This window comes from Uloborus diversus, chromosome 7 (assembly GCF_026930045.1).
Source record: "Uloborus diversus isolate 005 chromosome 7, Udiv.v.3.1, whole genome shotgun sequence".
Taxonomy (NCBI): Eukaryota; Metazoa; Arthropoda; class Arachnida; order Araneae; family Uloboridae; genus Uloborus; species Uloborus diversus.
This window is the reverse complement of record NC_072737.1, coordinates 115,171,417-115,192,339: the sequence shown is the minus strand read 5'-3', so window position 1 is coordinate 115,192,339 and position 20,923 is coordinate 115,171,417. Positions and strand designations below refer to the sequence as shown.

Here is a 20,923-nt window from a genome sequence, read left to right as displayed (position 1 = left end):
CGCTAGAAAAGAATATGCAGCAATCCAGCTCTTTTAATAATCTATATTTTAATACATGATAGTCTCTTATGATTCTTGAATTTTTCTGAGTTTTGTACCGAAAATGGTAATAATCACATCTTATCCATTTACCGTTATGTCATTTTTGTGCATTACATCCTCCTCATAAATTATACGGACGGTTTATGGAGTCTGAATGTGTAAAGATTTTAATTTTAGATTCAATCATTGACCATATTTACTTGCACATAGTAGGAAACACCAACTTAAAGCTGAAGGCCTGAACGAGACAGATGTACAAAATTAAAAAGGAGGATTGAAACTCTGTAAGTATTGTACACCTATAGCAAATTTTACATTTCCCTTTGCTTTTTCTTTTCTTTCTTTCTCTTTTTTTTTTTTTTCATTTTTATCCTCTTTGGCACTTTAGCTTTATTGCACACTAGTGTACACGCACGGCTTTGCCCGTAGTAGAAAATGAAAAGGTCATTAGGTTCGCCTGTACGTTTACAAATAATGGATGATGAACATCTGGCCAATTTTCGATGCTTGCCCGTGTCACGGTTCCACGTTATGATAATTTCGTAATTTACTCGCCCACGTTGTGATAATTTGCTCGGTAAAAAGTTCATAAAATTGGAATAGAAAAAGAACAAAATCGAATTTTCGAAAAATCGCTTCAAGGTGCACACTCTCCGTGCTATAAACTATTTCTTTGCCAAATTTCATGAAAATAGGCCGAACGGTCTAGGCGCTACGTGCGTCACAGAGATCCAGACATCCAGACTTTCAGCTTTATTATTAGTAAAGAAGTTTGTTTAGTTAGTTTTCGCTCAAAATAAAGCACGAGAAAAACGTCTAATTACAACATTTTTCTATTGTTAGTATTAAATCCGAAACGCTTTTTTTTTTAAATATCTCAAAAACTCATTTCTGCTTGCAACGCGCTTTACTTTCCCACGGTAGTGCAAGGAACTCACTAAGTTAAACTGAGAGAAGTTTTAAAAACTCAGAGCAGGAGCAAAAATTCTTTTAAAAAAACATACTGAACTAAGTTTTTGGAAATACACGCACAAAAGAACAAACAATATACTAAAAATAAAATAGTGGGCACAGTTAAAAGACAGAGCAATAAATTAAGGATAGGGAAAACAACCACCTTGAAGAAACTGAAATAATTAGATGAAATACGATTTCACAGTTCTTTTAAAGCGTGTCACTCTTTGATTGACACTGCATTAGTTGTCTGTAGATTTATAGCAAAAAAAAAAAAAAAAAACGTAAACGTAATCGTAAACTGAGTAGAACGAATTCAAGCCATATTAACCAGAATTATTTTTGTCAACATTTAAAATTTAATTTATCGTTACAATTTTAAGGGCAGTCGAATAGCGTGAGGTAGGGTAGACCGGAGCGGATTTTTTTTTCAATGAATTTTCTAAATTTTATGATTTAACGTTAAGGAAATTTGACATTACGGTTTTAATGAAGCAGTTAATAGAGTCAAAATTGATACATTCAATTGTTGCTCAGTTTGTGTTTTTAACCGTTAAAAGAATTTTTTTTTTTTTTGACTCCAAGTCGGTTGCGTAAACTTTCCCTGGAAACGGGAGACGTTTAAGAATATTTATTTTGACATTTAACGTGGTTCTGTAGTGTTTTGTTAGTGTTTTGGACGTAATGTCTTTTCATCGTTAAAATGAAGCAAATTTATTACAGACTGAACAGTGTATAAAGTAAAAGCTGAATGGGAATGAAGACATACAGATACGAACAGTAAGATACGAATTTGTAACTCAATTAAAAATTGAATGGTGTGTGTGTGTGTGTGTGTGAGTGAGAGAGAGAGGGGGAGGGGAGAGAGAGAGGGAGAGAGAAAGAGAGAGATTTTCAAAACTACTAGCCTGAAAATACAAAAAAGTTTTGAGACAGATCGGAGTGAAAAAAAAAACCGTCAGAGCACGTTTAGAAGACATAGTAAAACGTGCGTAAAGGTGCTCAGATGTCAACGCGTAAACTTGCCCGGTTTGCTTTTAAACTTTTGCCCGTCGCCAAGTTTGAATTTATTACATTCATATTTTATGCATAATTTATTATTTTAATATAGAGGGAGATCATGCTAGAACTACACAATAACCGAATTAAAATACCGATGGAGTCACCCCGAAAGATTATGAATAATTTATTTTTAACTAATGTTAAGTCATGAAGACATCTGGTATTGGCGCTACGTTTCTTATCGCACGTTGGCGCAGAAGGTGAACTGGAAAAAAAAAAAAGATAAAAAAAGCATTTCGTCTGCAACTTTTAAAGTTAACTCATTCAACACTTCATCTAAAGCAAAGCCTCCGAGGCGCAATCGGCTAATGCGTTTGGCTATCAACTAACTGAAAGGCTGAAGGTTTTAGACCAATTCGAGAAAGTCATTTGTTTCTTTGTTAAAAAAAAAAAAAAAAAAGGGCAGCCGCGGGACTGCACGACAGAAACTATTTTCGTTGAATAACATGAGCTTGTACTGTTAAACTGATAATGTTGAATTCATAAATTTCAAAAATACTACCTTAACTGAAACTGAATTCGATTTGTTGTTTCAATATAATACCTTAAACTTTATTAGTTTATGTTATTTCATTTTTATATTTCTTGACTTTTTAATAGGTGTCCTATATACTACTTGGCAATTTGTAAATATACTGCAATCAACGTATTGCAAAAAAATAAATAAATAAATAAATAAATAAAATAAATAAATAAATCACGAATATCTTTTAAAAGTTTGATTTAAAAACCCCTTTTTACCTGAATATGAAAAGGTGTTCTATTTAGAGAACTCTCTTCTCTTATGCAAGGTGATTTGTTATTACATAATTATGTTTATTTGTTTTTTAGATAAGTAGACATAAAAAAAATTTTTTTTTCACGGTTCGACATACATTTTCCTATGCAAAGAATGAGTTCGAAGCTACTCTACGCGTTAAAATATTTGATTGAGGAATTAAAATTTTTTATTAGTTTTTAGTTTGATGCCTTGTTACTAGTAAAACCCGTATATAGTTGATTACCCGAGTACAATATATTTGACATTAAAATATAAAAAAAGAGCAATTTGAACACAAAAGAGAAACGAGCTGATGTGGGCATCACATGACCTTCCTTTTACACCCATTCAATACTAATAGTGCATTATAATAAGCAAGGAAACACTTTAAATATTTTCACCCATAGTAAATAAAATATATATACGATAATTAAAAGAAATATGATGAAATATTAAGGAAGTTACAAAGCAACGCGTAGTAAAGCAAATAATAATAACAATAATAAAAATAATTAAAAATTTACGTTTCTGCTTCGTAAGTTATTTTTTAAAAGTTTAATTGGGATTTAAATTGATTTTTTTTTCTTTGAGTTCTGCCCTGATTCAAACTTGCGCCTTACTTATTATTAGAATAACGCGCTACCCTTTCGCGCCACTGAGTCTTCATTTCCGGATGATGTTTGATAAAGTCAAGTATGGCATTCAATTCACTAACTTAATGAAAAAACAGAAAATAAAAGTTTATATGAATATTTTAAAAACAATTTCATGTAAGTTTGACTTACATTTCACTAATTTAATGAAAAGAAAACAGAAAATAAAAGGCTTAAATTTATATTAAAATTATTTTTTCGCCAAATTTGTCATTTTCTCGAATAATACACGGATTTAGCGTAAAATAATGTCCCGATTTTAACAATTTATATTTCATAAACAGCTACACTTAGCACCATAAACGACACACAAAATGAGCTAATGTGTGCATCACATGACTTCCTTTTGCTCCAATTTAGTATCATTTCCCCGTTACTGGCAATTTTAATGTGATTCAATAGTTTTCTCTCTAAATATCACCAACAGTGGCTAAATTGAAATTGGATTTAAAAAAAAAAGAAAACGCCAAATTTGTCACCAGTTGGCGACAAAACTTGGCGACCAAAAGAATGGCGATATATCGCCAAGTGTCCGCTAAATTATAACACCACTTGAGTTTGCATTGAAATTAACATTGATTTCCCCCCAAAGAGGTGTGAAAGACCCCTTTTGGAACCTCCGAATGCAACCAAAACGAGAGGTGCACAACTAGACCCCATTAGAAGTCTACGTGCCAAATTTCAAATTTCTAGGACATACCATTCTTGAATTATGCGACATACATACGCACATCTGCATATCCGCACATACGTACATACGGACGTCACGAGAAAAGACGTTGTAATTAACTCGGGGAATGTCAAAATGGATATTTCGGGTGTTTATACGTTCTTAGGCACTTATGCACGTGTGGTCGGGTTGAAAAAAAAAACTGAACATTCATTCGGGGTGAGCAAAATGGAAAATAAGACCGATTTTTGAGTGAAAATTTTTTCGCGAATACAATACTTCCTTTTTTGTAAAAGAAAGTAAAAAATGGCAGTCACGGGACTGACCGACAGACTTTATTGAACATTATAAGCTAATTATGTTTTAGCTGATCATGTTGAATTTATAAACTCAACTGTATTCATTGAAACTTACTGGATTTGTTGCTTCTATCCTACTTCAACATTATAAGCTTTTGTTACATTTTTATAGAAAATCGTTTAACAATTCGTCTATAGCAAAGCCTCCGTGAACGCGTTCAGCTGTTAAATAGAAGGTTGGTGATTCAAGCTCACACCCGAGACAGTGATATTAAAAAAGAAAAAAAAAAGAGACTGTTTGACAGAAGCTATGCTTTTATTGAATATCATAAGCTCATAATGTTTAAGTTGATAATGTTGAATAGATAAGTTTAACTGATACTTAATTCGATGTGCTGCTTCAATGTAGGGTCAGACGGGGCAATAATGGGTCAAAATACCATAACATCTTAATATTTTCTTAAGTATAAAAGATAAAATGATTTAATTTCGCATGGAGTAAGCTTACACAATTCAGAAATTATTTAAATAATCCCTTTACCTCAAATTATATTATTATTTATTTTATTTAAATTAAATGAGTGACCAGGAATTACCCCGGATCGGGGCAATTATGGGTCACACTTGGGACAAATATGGGTCACCCCCTTTGTTTGAAGTAATCCATGTCAAAAGTAACTAACTCTTCTAAATTATCATTTCTTAGCCCACTAAGAGACTTTTTAATGACAAAAAGTTTTATATTTAAGAAATAACACATTATAATTAAAATAATTTGATGTAATTCTTACTAGTCGACTACAATTGGCTATTGTTATTTGCTCTAAGCCCACAATTCGATGAAGAAATTTCTTTAATAGTTGTATGCTAACTTCATCATTCATGTTTCTATCAACTGCAAGGGTTTTTCTTTTCAATTTCAATTAACTTGACTGGAAAAAAAAATGCACTCATTTCAAATTACTTCTAAAAATGTCTCTCTTGAACAAACTAAAATTTCCGACACCTTGTTCCAGAAAATTCATTTCTGCTTTTTCTTTGTCCAAAATTGAAGTTACTTTCCCATTGTAGAATATGTTGCTTATCATTATACACAACAAAGTATATCTGATTTTCAAGTACAGAATGAATTCGGTTATAGCACCATCTTTTAACATTTTTAAAACAGGATTGCTTTTGCAATTGCGTTATTGCAAATTCTTCCCTCTTTTTTTAATTGTCATAAACAATTCCAAAATAAGCTCATTTTGCATTTAAATGCTGTCTATATCAGCTTGTTGAGATACTTTTATTTTTTTGCAAGCAGGGTTTTTTTTTCATTGACTACATTTGTGAATTTGATTTCTCTGGCAGTTACAAGATAGACAAGCGAGTTTGATTTGTTATAACTATCAAATTTGTCTCCTTATTTGGTACTAAAGTGATTTGCATTAATTTGTTGCATTTTGATATGTGCCATAATTGCATGCTGACATAAATTATCTTCAAAGCTGAAATTGATTTGCTAGCCAAGAGGGCACGATACTTAAATAGCAATTCAAGATGATAAAATATCTAATATTGCACTGTGAGCATTAAAATTTCTTTTTAAGAGAGAGTTTGGCATAGAAAAGGATAAGTTGATGCTAATACTTATATTATTCACGTAGAAATAAATAAGAAACACATCAAAAATATCAGAAAATATACTAACCCAGAATTACCTCGATGACGCAGAATTACTCCACTAAACTGGGGTATAAATCAGCATACTTTTATGCTAACTTTTTTTTTAACAAAGAAAAATTGTATGTAGGTATGAAAAGCTTTGAGCATTTGCTATTAAAAAACAGCACCAACAAAATTATTCCTTCAAACACGAATCTTGAAAAAAAATTATGATTTTCCGAGGCAATCTTTTTTGAAGATGTTTTTATAGAAGTGTGAAAAATATTTTTTCTCTCTTATTTACTTCACTGTTGCACTGTTTTTGACCTTGGTATAGGAAAATTGAATGTATAAGGATGACTTCGCATAATTTAATTTTTTTGTAAAAATATTTTTAACAGTCAAAAGTTGGTGACCATTATTTACCCCGGAAAGAGAGTGACCCATAATTCCCCCGTGTGACCCTACCTTCAACTTTATACGCTTATGATGTTGACGTTATAATCTTAAATTGATAAACTAAACTCAAACTTAATTGGAATAATTATTCCCATATACCTTCAACATAAAGCTTATGTTATTCAACAAAAGCATAACTCCTGTTAGGCAGTCCCGTAACCGCCTTTTTTTTTCTGTCAATGCTATAGTTTTTGATTTTGGTCTTTTAGGAAGTCGGCAGTGCCTTGGACTGGCACCTTTTTTGATTAACCTCTAAATGCTTAAGAATAAGGGTAGTTCCTTCAAAATATGTCCAAAACGTTTAGAAACTGTTCTAAAGAAAAATATACATACCATTTACAGTTTGGTGAACTTTTATAATTATTGCTAAAAGTTTAAATCAAAAGGTTGATACTCGAGTTTACATGAAAAAGATAATGATGTATTGAAAATGAGCATAAAATTTGCGGAAGATCAAGCTTTACTAATTGAAGAAATCAAAGAATATGAGAAAATTAAAGAACAGGAAGATCAAGAAAATAAATTCCAATCGAAGCTTTGTAAAATATCTGAAAAAAATGAAGAGGAAATCAAGTCAATTTTTCTAATAAGCTCAATGTAAAATATTTGAAAAAACTTGAAATAATATTTTTGATACTATTTCTATACATATATCTGCGTAAAAGTAACGTGAAACAATATGGTTGGTACTATTTCTGACATATATCTATATAAAAGTAGCAACAATGAGAAAAGTAGGTTGAAATAGATGAATTCGCAATTTTTTGCCATCCTCACACTGATAGCTGTGGACAGAAGAAAAAGAGCTCACCCTCCCCCCTTTACATAGAGTAGTTTTAACGTATTATGACATGATTTTCCTTTATTTAGTTTTTCATATTTTTTATTTTTTCCAATGTAATTACTACTTTTTTTCGTTACATAAATAATAAAGTGTTTGTTTCTTACATGAGTGTGTCAGTCCATCTTATTTCATTAAAGGACCTAAAAGATCTTAGGTCCTTAAAGGACCTAAGATTCAGGAAAAGCACTTGCCCCATCTTACCTTCATGAAAGTCATTAGAAGTATTATTATTTATTTATTCACTAGGGATTATATATTACACATATTTGACTCATCTTCCCAAAAAAGACCGCTATATTATGCTTTATTTTCGAAACTGATAGATGAAAAAAAAATGAGGAAAGCTGTATAGTAGATTCTTATACATACTCAAGTGATAGAATTAAGGATTCTTTGAATAGAATGACATAAATTCTTTTTTGAGTGTTCTGAAATTTTGAATCATTAGACTTCACAAAAAAAAAAAGTCTCCTGGGCTTTTTTTTTTCTTTTTAACAACGTGAACTAGTTTCGCACGTTTTGTTTTTGAAAAACATGTGCACACAGCAAAAAGATTATTTTAAAACAAAATTAAAACACAACCGCGATTTTTAATTTTTTTTTTTTCATTTTTAACCGACTTCAAAAAGGAGGCGGTTATCAGTTCATACCGTATGTATGCTTTTATTTTATTTTATTTATATTTTTATTTATTTTTTCTTGTCCACTCATAGCGTCTCATCTAGTGAACCGATTTTTATTATTCTTTTTTTTAATAGATAGGGGTTGTTTCAATTTAGGTCCCATTACTTTGTTTCACCATATTTGTTCTTTAGGAAAAAAAATATGGGCAAAAAACAGTAAATTTCATGCAATTTCCTTATTAAATCTATATACATAAATAACTACACTGTTAAAAATTTTCCGGAAAATTTACGGTAATTGTTACTGACATCCATGTTGCCAGTAACTATTACCGTAAAAATCAAATGTTACTGTAAAATTTTACGGTTTCCTCGGTAGGCCACAGCAACCAGTTGGCGCTGGGATCGCTTATTTCTCCGGTATAAATTACCGTAAAAATCAGCGATGCGTCGGCGATGCAATTTTACAGTAACAATTACCAGAAAATCTTCCTGAATTTTTAACAGTGTACTTCTGTATATGTAAAGATGTCCGGGGTAAACTTCAAAACTACTTGACAGATTTTTAAAAAAATTTCACCACAGATAGCAACATTATTAGGAAGCAACATAGGCTGTTATTTATTTCTAAAAAACTTAGTTTAAAAAAGTTATGATGGAAAACAGTAAATTTCATGTAATTTCCCCATTAAAGGATTACATATAAAACTCATTGTTGCAAAAATTCGTTACCTTACAACATCAATATTAATAGTAATCGTACTGAAAGTTTTGAATTAAGGCTTTTCCGGAGCAAACATGAGTTTAAAGTCATTTAAACATTTGGAAACTCTACTTTTTGCACACTAAGGGAAACATAGTAGAGAGTTTTTTTTTCTTTTTGTGTGTGTGAACTCTTGAATTAAAGTGCACGGTTTTTTTAGTGATCTTTGTTTTTGTTAGTTCACTAGGGGGTTCTGCCCCCCGCTCGCTAACGCTCACCAACCCCCGAAGATTGCTTCGCAATCTTATTTGATTCGCAAAGATTTAAATCGTCAGTTAAAAAGAAACAGATTAAAAACGCATTATGAGCTCCCTTTGGATCAAAAAGCATCCCTTCCCCGGGTTTCAAAATAAGTTGTACCAAGTTGCAGAGCCGTAAGGGCTAAGGAGCTCCTGAGCATTGTAAAACTGCAGTTTTGTATATTCATGGTCTCAGTAATATATTATGCTCTGTAGCTCGGGGCTTGAATTGAGTTGAGCCTAAGATTTTCCGTTAAAATCGAAACCCTTAAAGTTTGTGAATAAGGGAAAGAAGAAACATGCGATTCGAAAAGACGTAACTATGGCAACGGCAAATAAAACATCAATAATTTTAATGCAGATGAGGATTATTCGAACTTGATTTTTAACTGCTTGTAACTTTTTTTTCCCTTTGGAGATAGAAGCTCAGTTTTTCGACCATAGGACGGGTTAGATCTGGAGTATAAAAAGCCGCTCTTTTCAGTGGCGTCAAAAAGAAAACTGTTGGACAATTCCTTCACTTTTTTACTGATAGATTTAATGGAGAAAGTAGTGCCTAAATTTTAGCTAAGCCTAAAAAAGTTCGAGCTAAAAACACAAATAACTCCCGCCGTATTTAAGTTAGAGCATTGAAACAAATTGCGTAGAACGCGGAAAATTCTACCTTTTCCTACGATATATAATATTAATATGTGCAAGTAATTTTTTACCCTTTTAATAGGCAATATTAGGCAACTCCCGGGGCTCGAAGTAATTTTGTACAAAATTTCAAGGCTGTAGTTGCTATGGGGTCTCCTGGACGCACGTCCGTCCGCAGACTTCCTTCCAGTGTTTCTTTGAAACCTTACTTTTATTTACTATAAAGAGACATTTTGTTCTTCAAATTTTTATATGCTTAAATGTCGTGCTTTCGTTTCTAACTGAATACTATTTCGTTCTTTATCCTTTTTGCTATTTTACATTTATGGGTAAGGAAGAAGTTCGATTTTGAATCACATCAAACGGGGTGTTTTGAGTTCTTTCAGTTAAAACAGAAAACGAATGAAAGTAGCGATTGTTTCTCACAACTATTACTGACCCAGGCAACGCCGGATATTTTTTTTAGTGATTAAATATAAAACCCATTGTTACAAGAGTTTGGAACCATACAACAGTGATATTAATAGTAACTGTAGTGATAATTTTGAATGAAGACTTCTCTGAAGCAAGTATCAAGTTTCTTCAGTGTCATTGCTCTATAGTGGGGGTTAATCTAACCTGGAAGCGAGGTAATGCAGTGATTAGGATCTGCCTAACCATCACAATGCTACCAGGTTCGGTTTGCCTCAACTATATGGGGTAGTATTTTTATCGTTATCATCTGTGCCAATAACAGATGATCGGGACTAAGTAAGGAGATACAGCATTGCATCAAAAGCATCTTGTATGGTGTGAAATGTAAATTAGTTAAGGAAAACGTAATATTTATACGATTATAATTAAATTAACACACAAATGAATTCCAGAGAGGAATAAAGATACATTTTTAGTGCCAATTGTTTAAAGTTTAAGCCGTGTTTATATTTTATTTTCTATTTAAGCATAGAGCATTTTTATGAAAAAAATAAGGTGAAGTCTCGTGATTATAACTTTTTACTATTTCTGAAATACATTCACACTAAAAACAATGAAATTAAAAAATGTTGAAAAAAAGGGTAGAACCGACTTCAAAATTGCTCTAAAAAGTGAAAAATAATTTCATTCTTTAAACACCATCGACAATACTTTTAAACATAATTTTTGAAGTTGGCGCAAAAATTATAGATAAAATCATTCACAGCCATAACTCAATTACAACTATAAATTTAACCAGGCCCAGTTCCTTCATTACCACAGACATTATGCATTGATGACAGCATATTTGAGTAACGATATAAATGTTTCGTTCCAAATTTGGGATCATTTTCTGAAATAATATGAAAGAAGCATGGTTACACTGGATATTAATTTTTGTTTTTGCGCCAACTTCAAAAATTACGTTTAAAAGTTTTATCAATGGTGTTTAAAGAATAAAATTATTTTTCCCTTTTTAGAGCAATTTTGAAGTCGTTTCTTTTTTGGATAATTTATTCAAACCTTTAATCTCCTTTCTTTAAATAGTTGACTTCGCTTGCTCTATAAAAATTTCACTACAAATAATAATAATAATAAATAAATAAATAAAATTTTTAACAGTTGCAAGATACCATTGTAGACAATCGAGAGAGTATACGATCCCAAAGTTTCCGTAAATACACATGATAAAAAATTCTTTGCACCTGTGATAACTTGATTCGGAGCTGGAATCATACGAATCTGTGTTACTTACTCACTTTGAAGAGCCATCCTGGCACATTTAGTGACATCTGCACAAAGTTTTCCCCTGCAGTAATTCTTAAAATAAAATTTCAACTGTTTATCTGAAACCGGAAGGCACTTTTTTTTACATTTATTTTGGGATACATTCTATGTGTTTTTTTTTCTTCTATTTTCTTTTTTTTGTTGTAAATATTATGCTGATGCAAAGAGGTATTCCTACTAATAAAGCAATATTTTGTACAGATGTCGCACTGATTAGTAAGCTCAGAATAAAGAGAAGGCTTAGGGGTTGTCCAAAAATGATATCACACTTTGAGGGAGTTCGTGACATCATGTCAGCCGTTTGTGACGAGGTTGGGGGGAGGGGGGGGGCAATTAGTGTGACATCGAACTTTTTGGATGAAAAATAAAGCATTTATACGCAACAATAGATTTATATAATTTCACGTGACATGAGACTAGGCGAGGAGAGAGTTAAGGTTAAGTGTGGGGAAAAAAGGGGCGGGAAGGGTCAAATATGTCGAAGAAGTGTGACAACATCTATTGACAGAGCGTTACATCAGTTTCATGCTGAAGACATCAAGATAGGATGGTCCCACCAAGGAATGAGCACGACCCAATGATAGAAAAAGTCCGAGTTATTTTTCTATACATAAGATTTCAAAAGTTTTCTACTTATATGAACTGACAACAGTAACTTTCTTCTACAAGGAAAGAAAAGGAAAAGTAAAAGAAAAACAAAAGTGTAAAAAAACAAAACAAAAAAACAAACAATTTGGAAAGAATGAAGAAGAAAGAAGTAAGCCAGAAAGCAATGAAAACAAAAGAAAATGGAAGATAAAATGAGAGTAAAATAAATATAGAATGAAGAAGCCTCAATAAAACTTAGGTTCAAAACAAAATCTATTATATTTTGATTGACTGGATTTTTTTTTTTGTTGTGTTCGTTTAAAAGTTACATCACTTTTACCCCCCCCCTCAACACAAAACACATGAAACAAAACCATAAAAGTTCTCCCACCTTTTTCTTCTATGAACAATTGTCGAACAAAAAGTTTTTACTGTGATAGTTTTTTACGATATTAAGAAATTTCGAAATTTTAAAAGCTAATAGATAGTTTGAATTGCATAATATTTTCATAATCGTAGAACAGGGTCTAAACTTATGGGTTTTGCATGTAAAATTCTTTAAAAATGAGAGAATTTTTTTTTTTTTTTTTGATCCTGTATTAAAGTCTCATGTACGATGGGAAATATTTTTAAACCTCAAAATTTTTGTGCAAAACATATTTCCTTGTATCAACTAATAAAAGCTGATACAAGGAAGTATGTTTCACACAAAAATTTTTTCTCCTTGTATTAATTAATAAAAGACTGAAAACACCGCAATAGCCCTTAATCTTATTGAACACTACTCCAAGAAAGATGCTTGAGGGAAACAAAAGGAATTGGAGATTAAAACGATAACTTCCTATCATCATGCTCCGCTTAAAACGAAGGATCATCCGACTCAACCTTTAGTAAAGGGCAGGGCTGTGGAGTCGGAAGGAAAATAGTCGACTCCGACTCCACTTCTGGATTTTTAAGTGCCGACTCCGACTCCAGCTCCGACTCCGTCTACAGATTTTTTAATTTTAATTTTATTGTATTTTTTCAACCCCCCCCCCCCCTTCAGAGGAAGGGGGAAAACCTCTCAACAGAGATTGCAATATTAATTCCTTTTTATGAAAATTTCATATTTTGTATTTTATTGTAAACCTAAGATGCATACAACGTTAGAAATTCGATTTAAAAATCAAATTTTCAATAGTTACGAGTTTATATAAAAGTGAGATGACTTTAAAAAAAAAAACATTTTTTTTTCAAAATTTAAAATGATTGCTTGTAATTTGCCCCCTTTTAATGTTTAACAAATACATATTGATGAAATCTTGTGCTTTCAGTTTTTGAAAGCTGCAAAATTGAAAGAAAAAAAGCTTTTTTTCTAAGTCTAAGTTCTTGAGAGGAAGTGGTTTGCCCCGGGTGACACCCCAAGTTAATTTCAGAGTTTATAAAAAATATAAATACATTAATCCTGAAAAATTTCTCGAATATATTTTAAATTACACTTTGTCAATAAAATTTGAAGGAACTACATTGCGGAGAGAGGCCCGGTACATATACGTCAGGAGCAAATTTTACACAAAATGCGGCGGTATCAGCTTAGCTACGAATGACTTTTACTATAGCTATATTTCTTCTTCGCTAAATTTTTAATTTAAATTATATCTTCTTTAGAATTAACCTTTATATGAAGATTTTAAGATTAACTCTAGTTATTGAGTGTTGTACCCAAAAAATCATTTACATTTATTTTGTTCCATACTTTTTAGTAGGAACCAAGCTTATAGAAATAATCCTAATTAAAAAAAAACAGTAGATATTTATTTCATCGGATCTTTTGGATTCGTACTTTGTCGCTAGAACTTATTTGAATTTGTCGAATACTCATAGAAGTTTCCCCCTGAGCTATGGGCCTCGACTTACTAAATTGTTACATTCCTTTTACTATTTTATAACTGAGATCGAACAAAATACTATGCTTCAATTTCTTCTGAGGTTACTCATTCTGACTCGAGCTCTGGAAGGTTAATTTTTCTATTTTGAAAAAAAAAAAAAAAAATAGATTAAAACTGCTAACGTTATTGCATGTTGAGAAAACTAATAATAGTTTGCAGAAGATGCAACATAAATTTTATAACCACTCAAAAAAAAGTAAAACTGAAAAATGTAAACAATCACCCAAGTACAAAACTAAACCATTGTTAAACTGCGCTCCTTTTTCCAAGAGTTATTAAAGGCATTCAGTAATGTATAAAAAGAACTTAGGGTTACAGAATATCGCACGGGGTAATCAATCCTCTTTGGAACCTAAGAATAACTTAAGAACACACTTACCGGGATTAGGTGCAGTTGCTTTGAAAGAGGGGCCCACAGGTGTTCCAGATATAATCATTGTTGACTTATTCGTGTATCCAAATGATAGGCAATAACAAACTGGATCAGTGTAGAAAATTCTTTCTTGGAATTTTTTTCCTTCTTTTTTCTAACGTTTCAAAGTATTAAAATTCTGTTTCTTTCAACTATATTTATGATGTGAACAAAATGAAGCATTCCGAATAAGGAGAAAAATTAAACTACCTCTGAGGCAAGTTTTCGCATTCTTGTCCTTAAACGACTTTTTTTGGTGTTCACTATTTTAATCTATTGAATTTTAAGGACTAGTAATGATCTCTTTATAAACTTAAACTTTTGCTCAAGTAGAGTCGAATTAGACGTCTTCTTTAGGCAATTGGGTTCAAAATTATGTTTTGCTCTTTGATAGATATTTAGCTGTTATGTACTTCGAATGTGAAATTCTAAGCTATAAATTCAGTGAAAAATGTAAAGCTCCAAAATTTATTTCCAAATATCGATATAAGTTATTTCACTTCACTTCAGTTTTACTTTAAAGATTTCTTCAATTTCTGTATTTTGCTCTAATCATTCAGAATTTTGTTCGGAGATTCTTAGTTTCTTTTAGAATTTGTAGATCAATTTCGAAGTTAATGTCCCCCCCTCACGAATATTAAATGAACCCTAAAATGCGATAATTCCTTTTTTGGACTCTTATCAACAGATATTTCTCTTGACCTTGAAAACTAGTTCAATGTCCGCTTTTGCAAAGCCTTTAAATTTTTGCTTCCAATTAATGACAATTCTAGAATTTCTTTTGGCAATACCAAAAAATGGACAGACTTCTGACAAACATTTACATAGGTAATTGCTAAAACTGTGCCTGCTATCGATATTTATTACAAGGAACAAAAAATGAAATTACGGAACCGCTATCTCAAAAGGACAAAACAAATAAATCCGAAAGAACCTCCGTCTAATCATTGCTACTAAAACAAAGTTCGAAGTTAGGGTGTGCCCGGAGAGTCCTCTGGAGATAAGCCGAGAATATGCCACACATTTGGCATCAGTTCGCAGTTGGCGATTAAAGAATTAGAACGGCTCTCAAGTTCTTAACCGGCACTTATGTGTATGAGCTGAATGAAAGGACTCGGGAAAGAAATTTCATTCATCAGAGCTGAGAGCAGCATTTCTTAAAAGTTTTTGTGGGGAGTAAAAGAGGAAATATAACATGAATTAAGGATTTCTTGGGGCAATCCTTCGTTGAAAATTTTTCTTCACTTGTATTCTTGGAATGGATTCTTCCCACGCAAACAATTTTCAAAAACAAGAATTGCAATTCCTTAAAATTGAAAAAAAATGCATATATTCAGGGGTGTTCACTAAGAAGGGGGGGGGGAGAGGGTCATGTCGCAGACTGAATTTGGAATTTTTAAGGGGGCGTTTTCAGGGAAATTTTTAACATTTTTTGGGGGGGGGGGGAAGGCCCTTGTGGTATTAGGGAGGTGTACCATTGCTCTGGGGGGGGGGGGTTGCTTCTGGTATTTTTGTGATGAAGCCTACTTTTATTTTAAAAAAATTTCCCACTACAATGAATACGAATACATTGAATCCATTATTAATTGTTAGTTTAAATGCTGCACAATTTCCATGTTTGCAAAAATATTTTTTTAACTACATTTGCGTACGAAATAAGTCTTCACAGCTTTTTTATTAGCATAATTACTACAATAGTCAGCTCTTTAAAGAGTACACTTTTATTGGTGCAAATTTCTTGTCGTCAGCATGATACCGAATAAAAAAAGAAAATAAATATACTGCAAAGACAAATTTCCAATTAAATAAATCAGAGAAAATACTATTAATTAATCTCAGTTAATATGCAGCTCACTTATCTTAACCATTTTCGAAACATAATGAAGTAGCAATGGTTCAATTGCTAAACAATTCAATAATTGATTTGTCACATAAGCAAAAGTAACGATTCATTAAATCCTTTTAGTTTATGCGAACTAATTTCAATATTAACGAGTCTGTTTTTTTCACACATTGTAACTAAATTCAGCCAAGATCATGCTTTATCACATAATTGTGAATATGCTGTTCATTAGAGAGGAAAACATTAAAACACATTCACACATTAAAACGAGTATTAAAATGAATACATTCCATTTAAGCGAATTATTTATATGTAAGCAGGCGTTGGTTCAATTTTGGCGCCAATCGCTCCATGGGGGGCTGGTTTTTTTTTTTTTTTTTCCTTTCTTTCTGTTTTTGTGTGTGTGTGTGTGAATAAAAATAGCTTTATAATGGGGTCGTTTCCAAAATTTTAAAAGTATTTTTTTTCTGAAAGAGCATGCTTAAAAACATAGGATCTGACCATTTTTTGATGAATTTGTTTACGTTTAATATTTCTTAAACATTACTTAAATCGGAGCGCTTTCACTCTTTACGCTTCTGTCGATGAAATCACAAATGATGAAATGCCATTCAGTGTTGCCATCCACAGAGCAAAATATTTAATTCGTATCTTTACTCACGTGTATTGGCAACGATATGGTTGATAGCAAGCGTAGAGCGCAATTTTAATTCGCTGCTTGATTATTATAACGTGGAAACGTAGCAGAAAGATGCGGCAAAGTGCATCGTTTGTGACGTGATCAAGACCACGCCTTGTTTAAAAAAAATCGGACATTTAAAAAAATTAATAATAAAAAAAAACTGTTGGGAAAATGAAGGTATTTTCTGGGTCCATGTTATTTATTTTGCTCATTCTATCCATTTCAATGACTAAAAGTAGTACTTTTGACTGAAGGAAACCACCCCATTGCAACAATAAGAAAGATAAATCGTAATAAACTTTTGTCTGCGTAATTCGCGTGATTTTAATTGTTGAAAAATGACAAGAAAATCCTGATGATTAAAACTTTCAACTGTTGCCATCTTGTGTTTGTTAACAAATAAGGTAAATGTTTAATTTTTTTAAGCAAGGTTTTTAAAATAATTTTCAATTTTCATTCTTTGCTTTGCTTTTGAGAAAAATCGGGAATTGGGATGGTCGTTAAGTTTTAGCGTGTGTAATTTTGTTTTTGTTAATAAACAAAAATAAACAAATTTTGAAACGTTGACATTGATTGGTGGATGTATGAGCTGCATCGATTTAACACAGAAAAGTCATAAATTATCAAGGGCCTTTAAGCGTCAGCGCCATCTGGTGGGGCCATGCTCTAACATACTTTCTCGTAAAAGTAAATTGATGTACACCCTAGAGGTACTTCACAGTAATGTCTGTTTGCTATTTATGTTTTTCTCTTCTTTTCAATATCAGAATAAAAAATATTTATCCAGTTCCTGCCATATTTTTTGATTTATTGTAGGATCACTCGATACTACTCTAATTTTTGTTTCAATTAACTTCTAGCATTATCAATACCACTTTGGTTATTTTTGGTAGTAAATCGTGTGCCCCTTACAGATTTTTCTTGACCCCAAACGGACAGGGCTTGGTTTCTAATAAAAGGGAGCTTTATGGTCTTCGAAATTAGCTTTCATGCATAAGTAGCCATCCAATATGTTTAAATTTACATAAATCTGAAAGGAAGTTCAGAAGCTGAACTCCCGTAAGCTCCCATGCAAATTAAGCCCTGCAAAGGAGTGCATATACTGCATCCCAGCGGCTGAGAACCATTGATCAAGAGCAAGTTTCATTCGAGGCAATCTGATCTTTAAAAAAATCACAAAAAAAAAAAAATCTGGCTCTGTATAACCTGCTGACACGTGTGAGAAAATATGCGTGTATTTAATATATCAAGAATATTGAGCACACATACCTGGATATCTTCCCCTGCACTAAATTTTTGATTTTCCTTTTCTTTTACACTGGTTTAAGGTATTCTTTCCACAAATTCTTCAGTAAATAATTGAAATAGATTTGTGACCGGAGAAATTTCTTTTAAGGTTTTTATACATCCAGCCTAACGGAGTTTGGACCTCCTCAAACACTCAATTTGACTAAAGCACATATCATTAAACTATAATACATCACGTTTGCTTCTTTTGCTACTAATTGTTCCTGTTTTGCCCTTATTTTAATAATTTAGATGTCGAGTCGAACCATATGTGTCATCCATCATTTCGATTCGCCTGAACAGGCGCTACCGTAAAGCCCTAAAAACGTCACATCAACATTTTTAGTAATATTTTAGTTCTCGTTGATAACATTATTGCAGCAACAAAGGATTGCAATACATTTTTAAATATGTATATATTTGGATTTACTATTAAATGTTCGACTTTTTCCCTTTTGTGCTATTAGCATCCAATGTGTGACAAAAAACTGATTTGTTATCCTAAAGCTAAACATGTTTTAGTCCTAACGGGACGAGTAGGCACGAACCACTTACTTTTGCTTTATCTGAAACAGAAACACGACCTTCGCGTATTTTAGATCGATTGTTGTTGCTTCTTTCGCAGATTTAACGCAGGTATGAATACAAAATACCACACAAACCGCTTCTTCGCAACTGAATGTTATGTTGAATAAAGAATAATAAAACTTAGATCTAATATTTCATTGGCACTTATCGCGTTTCCCCCGGAAATATTTCAAAACATTAATATCATCGATAACTTGTCAATTCTGATAACGAAGCTTTTGTAAATGTGTCAAAAAGAGAGAAATCATTCTTATCTTTTAAATCATACACATCATTCATCTTCACAAAACTTAAATAGAAGCTCTAAATGATATCAAAATATCTATCTATATATAAAACCTGATGGAAAGCGTGTACAAAAACAATTGCTTCCACAAAGTAAAATAATTTGCGATATGTATTACAAACGAACTCTTTGCGGCAAAATTTATTTATCCCAACTAACGTTGTCAATAGAAAAGAAAATGAATGTAAGGCTCTAAAATGAATACAGAATTCCCGCAATGTTAAAGAAAAACTAAATGTCACTGAAAAAGAGAAGAATTTCAATCCATTAATACTTCAAAAATATCATTAAAACACACTTTATTAAACAAATAAATGTTATTAATGAGAGATTGCCCCAAAATGTCCATTAAATTATTGTGGTCTTAATGGAAAAGAATATGAATATTACATTTATTCCGAGGGTGTGTGACAATTATTGTGAAGCTGGATATTTTCTAGAAACTTAATAAACTTCAAATAGTCTAGCAACAATGTTATTTTTTATATTGTTTGTTTTGAGCTATTGTTGATAAAGGTTATTAAAAACACGTTATTAGAAAACACAATCAGAACGTCAAAAGGGTTTTGATCTTAAATACAGGGGACCCACCTCCCTAAGAGCAAGGGCTCACTGCCCAAATATTGCAAGACCCCCTCCCAAAAGTGAGAGCTCCCCCCCCCAAAGAAAAAGAGAAAAATAGCCCTCAAAACAACACCCCTCAAAGATGTCAAAGACGCAGAACGCTCCATGAACCAAGTCGACCTTGTATGACTACCCCCCCCCCCCCCTAGGTGGGCACCCCTATTAAACACAATTTTTTAAATTTTTCATAATTCTCGCTCTGTTTTGGGAATTTAGGACTTTTGAAACTCTTCAAATTATATAGGTGTTTGAGGGTATTCTTGATTCATCTCATCAGTTTAGAAGCGCTTTTGAATGATTTTTTTTATCATGAAATAATGTTATTCATCACAAATCTAACGCTATGAAGAACAAAAACTATATTTGTAATCTTTAATCTGTTAACAATGAAATTAAAGAAAAATATGTTTTACTGCCGATGTAATTACAAATATTATTGCTCTACACAGGGACCCCCCCGAACTCAAACTTTTGGGTGGGAAAATTTTCAGTTTACCGTATGAAACTTCAAAATTTGCCGAATAATAAAATGCGATCATCCATATGGCATATACCTACATCTAATGAGAAAATATATTATAGACATTAAAAAAATTTTGAACCCCCCCCCCCCCAATTGTGCATTAGTATTTTCTAATTTGCCGAATAAGAATATTTTGGGATGTTGCAGTGACCTTCCAACGAGACTCCATTCGTTCCAAATCTCAAAATGTCATTCGTCACATATAGAATTGCCCACTTTCGTTTAAGAATTCATTTCCTTTGTTTTAATTTATCTTGTATTTTCAAAAGCTGCGTGAAATAATACAGGAAGGAAGACAAACTAAAAAAAAAAAGAACACTTTCTGAAGTCACCTGTTCGATGTGTATCCAAACATTGGCGAGGATTTGGCATCTTCAGGGATCGCGGAGGCGGCAACCCCAAATCATTGGAAGCGGGCCCAGTGGTTGAACCCCCTTAGAAGATGCGTCCTGACTATATTTAGAATCTCGGAATCCGAGACCAGCTTTCTTTCTTATTTTGTTCCCCGTACTTCTTTCCCCTCAGCCTTAACACCCATAAACAGAAACAGTGTTCACTTGCTACCGCATCCTACAACCAATCCCGGAAAACATAAACAGAAACGAGAATGACACTTGTTACACAGACCCTGAGAGAGACTCATTCATTCGTTTGCTTTTTTTTTTCCAGGGAACTCGGCTCTCAAGTGGCGACAGACTCTTCAAGATGCCCAACTCAAGAGAAGTAGATAAATATCTCGAACCTGGAAGATGCAATGACAGGGGTGTC

At 32.4% G+C, this 20,923-nt stretch overlaps 1 protein-coding gene across 3 annotated transcripts in view; it reads right to left on the bottom strand.

The window, feature by feature from the left end:
* Positions 1–15,263, bottom strand: part of LOC129226623 (sorbin and SH3 domain-containing protein 1-like) — a 104,273-nt gene extending 89,010 nt beyond the window's left edge. The window contains exon 1 of one of the 3 annotated variants that reach the window (XM_054861252.1): positions 14,290–15,263. In XM_054861252.1, coding sequence (XP_054717227.1) covers positions 14,290–14,347 — 58 coding nt within the window. In that variant the 5' untranslated portion in view covers positions 14,348–15,263. The remainder of the gene's footprint in view (positions 1–14,289) is intronic. The other 2 variants (XM_054861253.1, XM_054861254.1) reach the window with 2 other exon arrangements.
* Between the last annotated feature and the right edge of the window lie 5,660 nt (positions 15,264–20,923).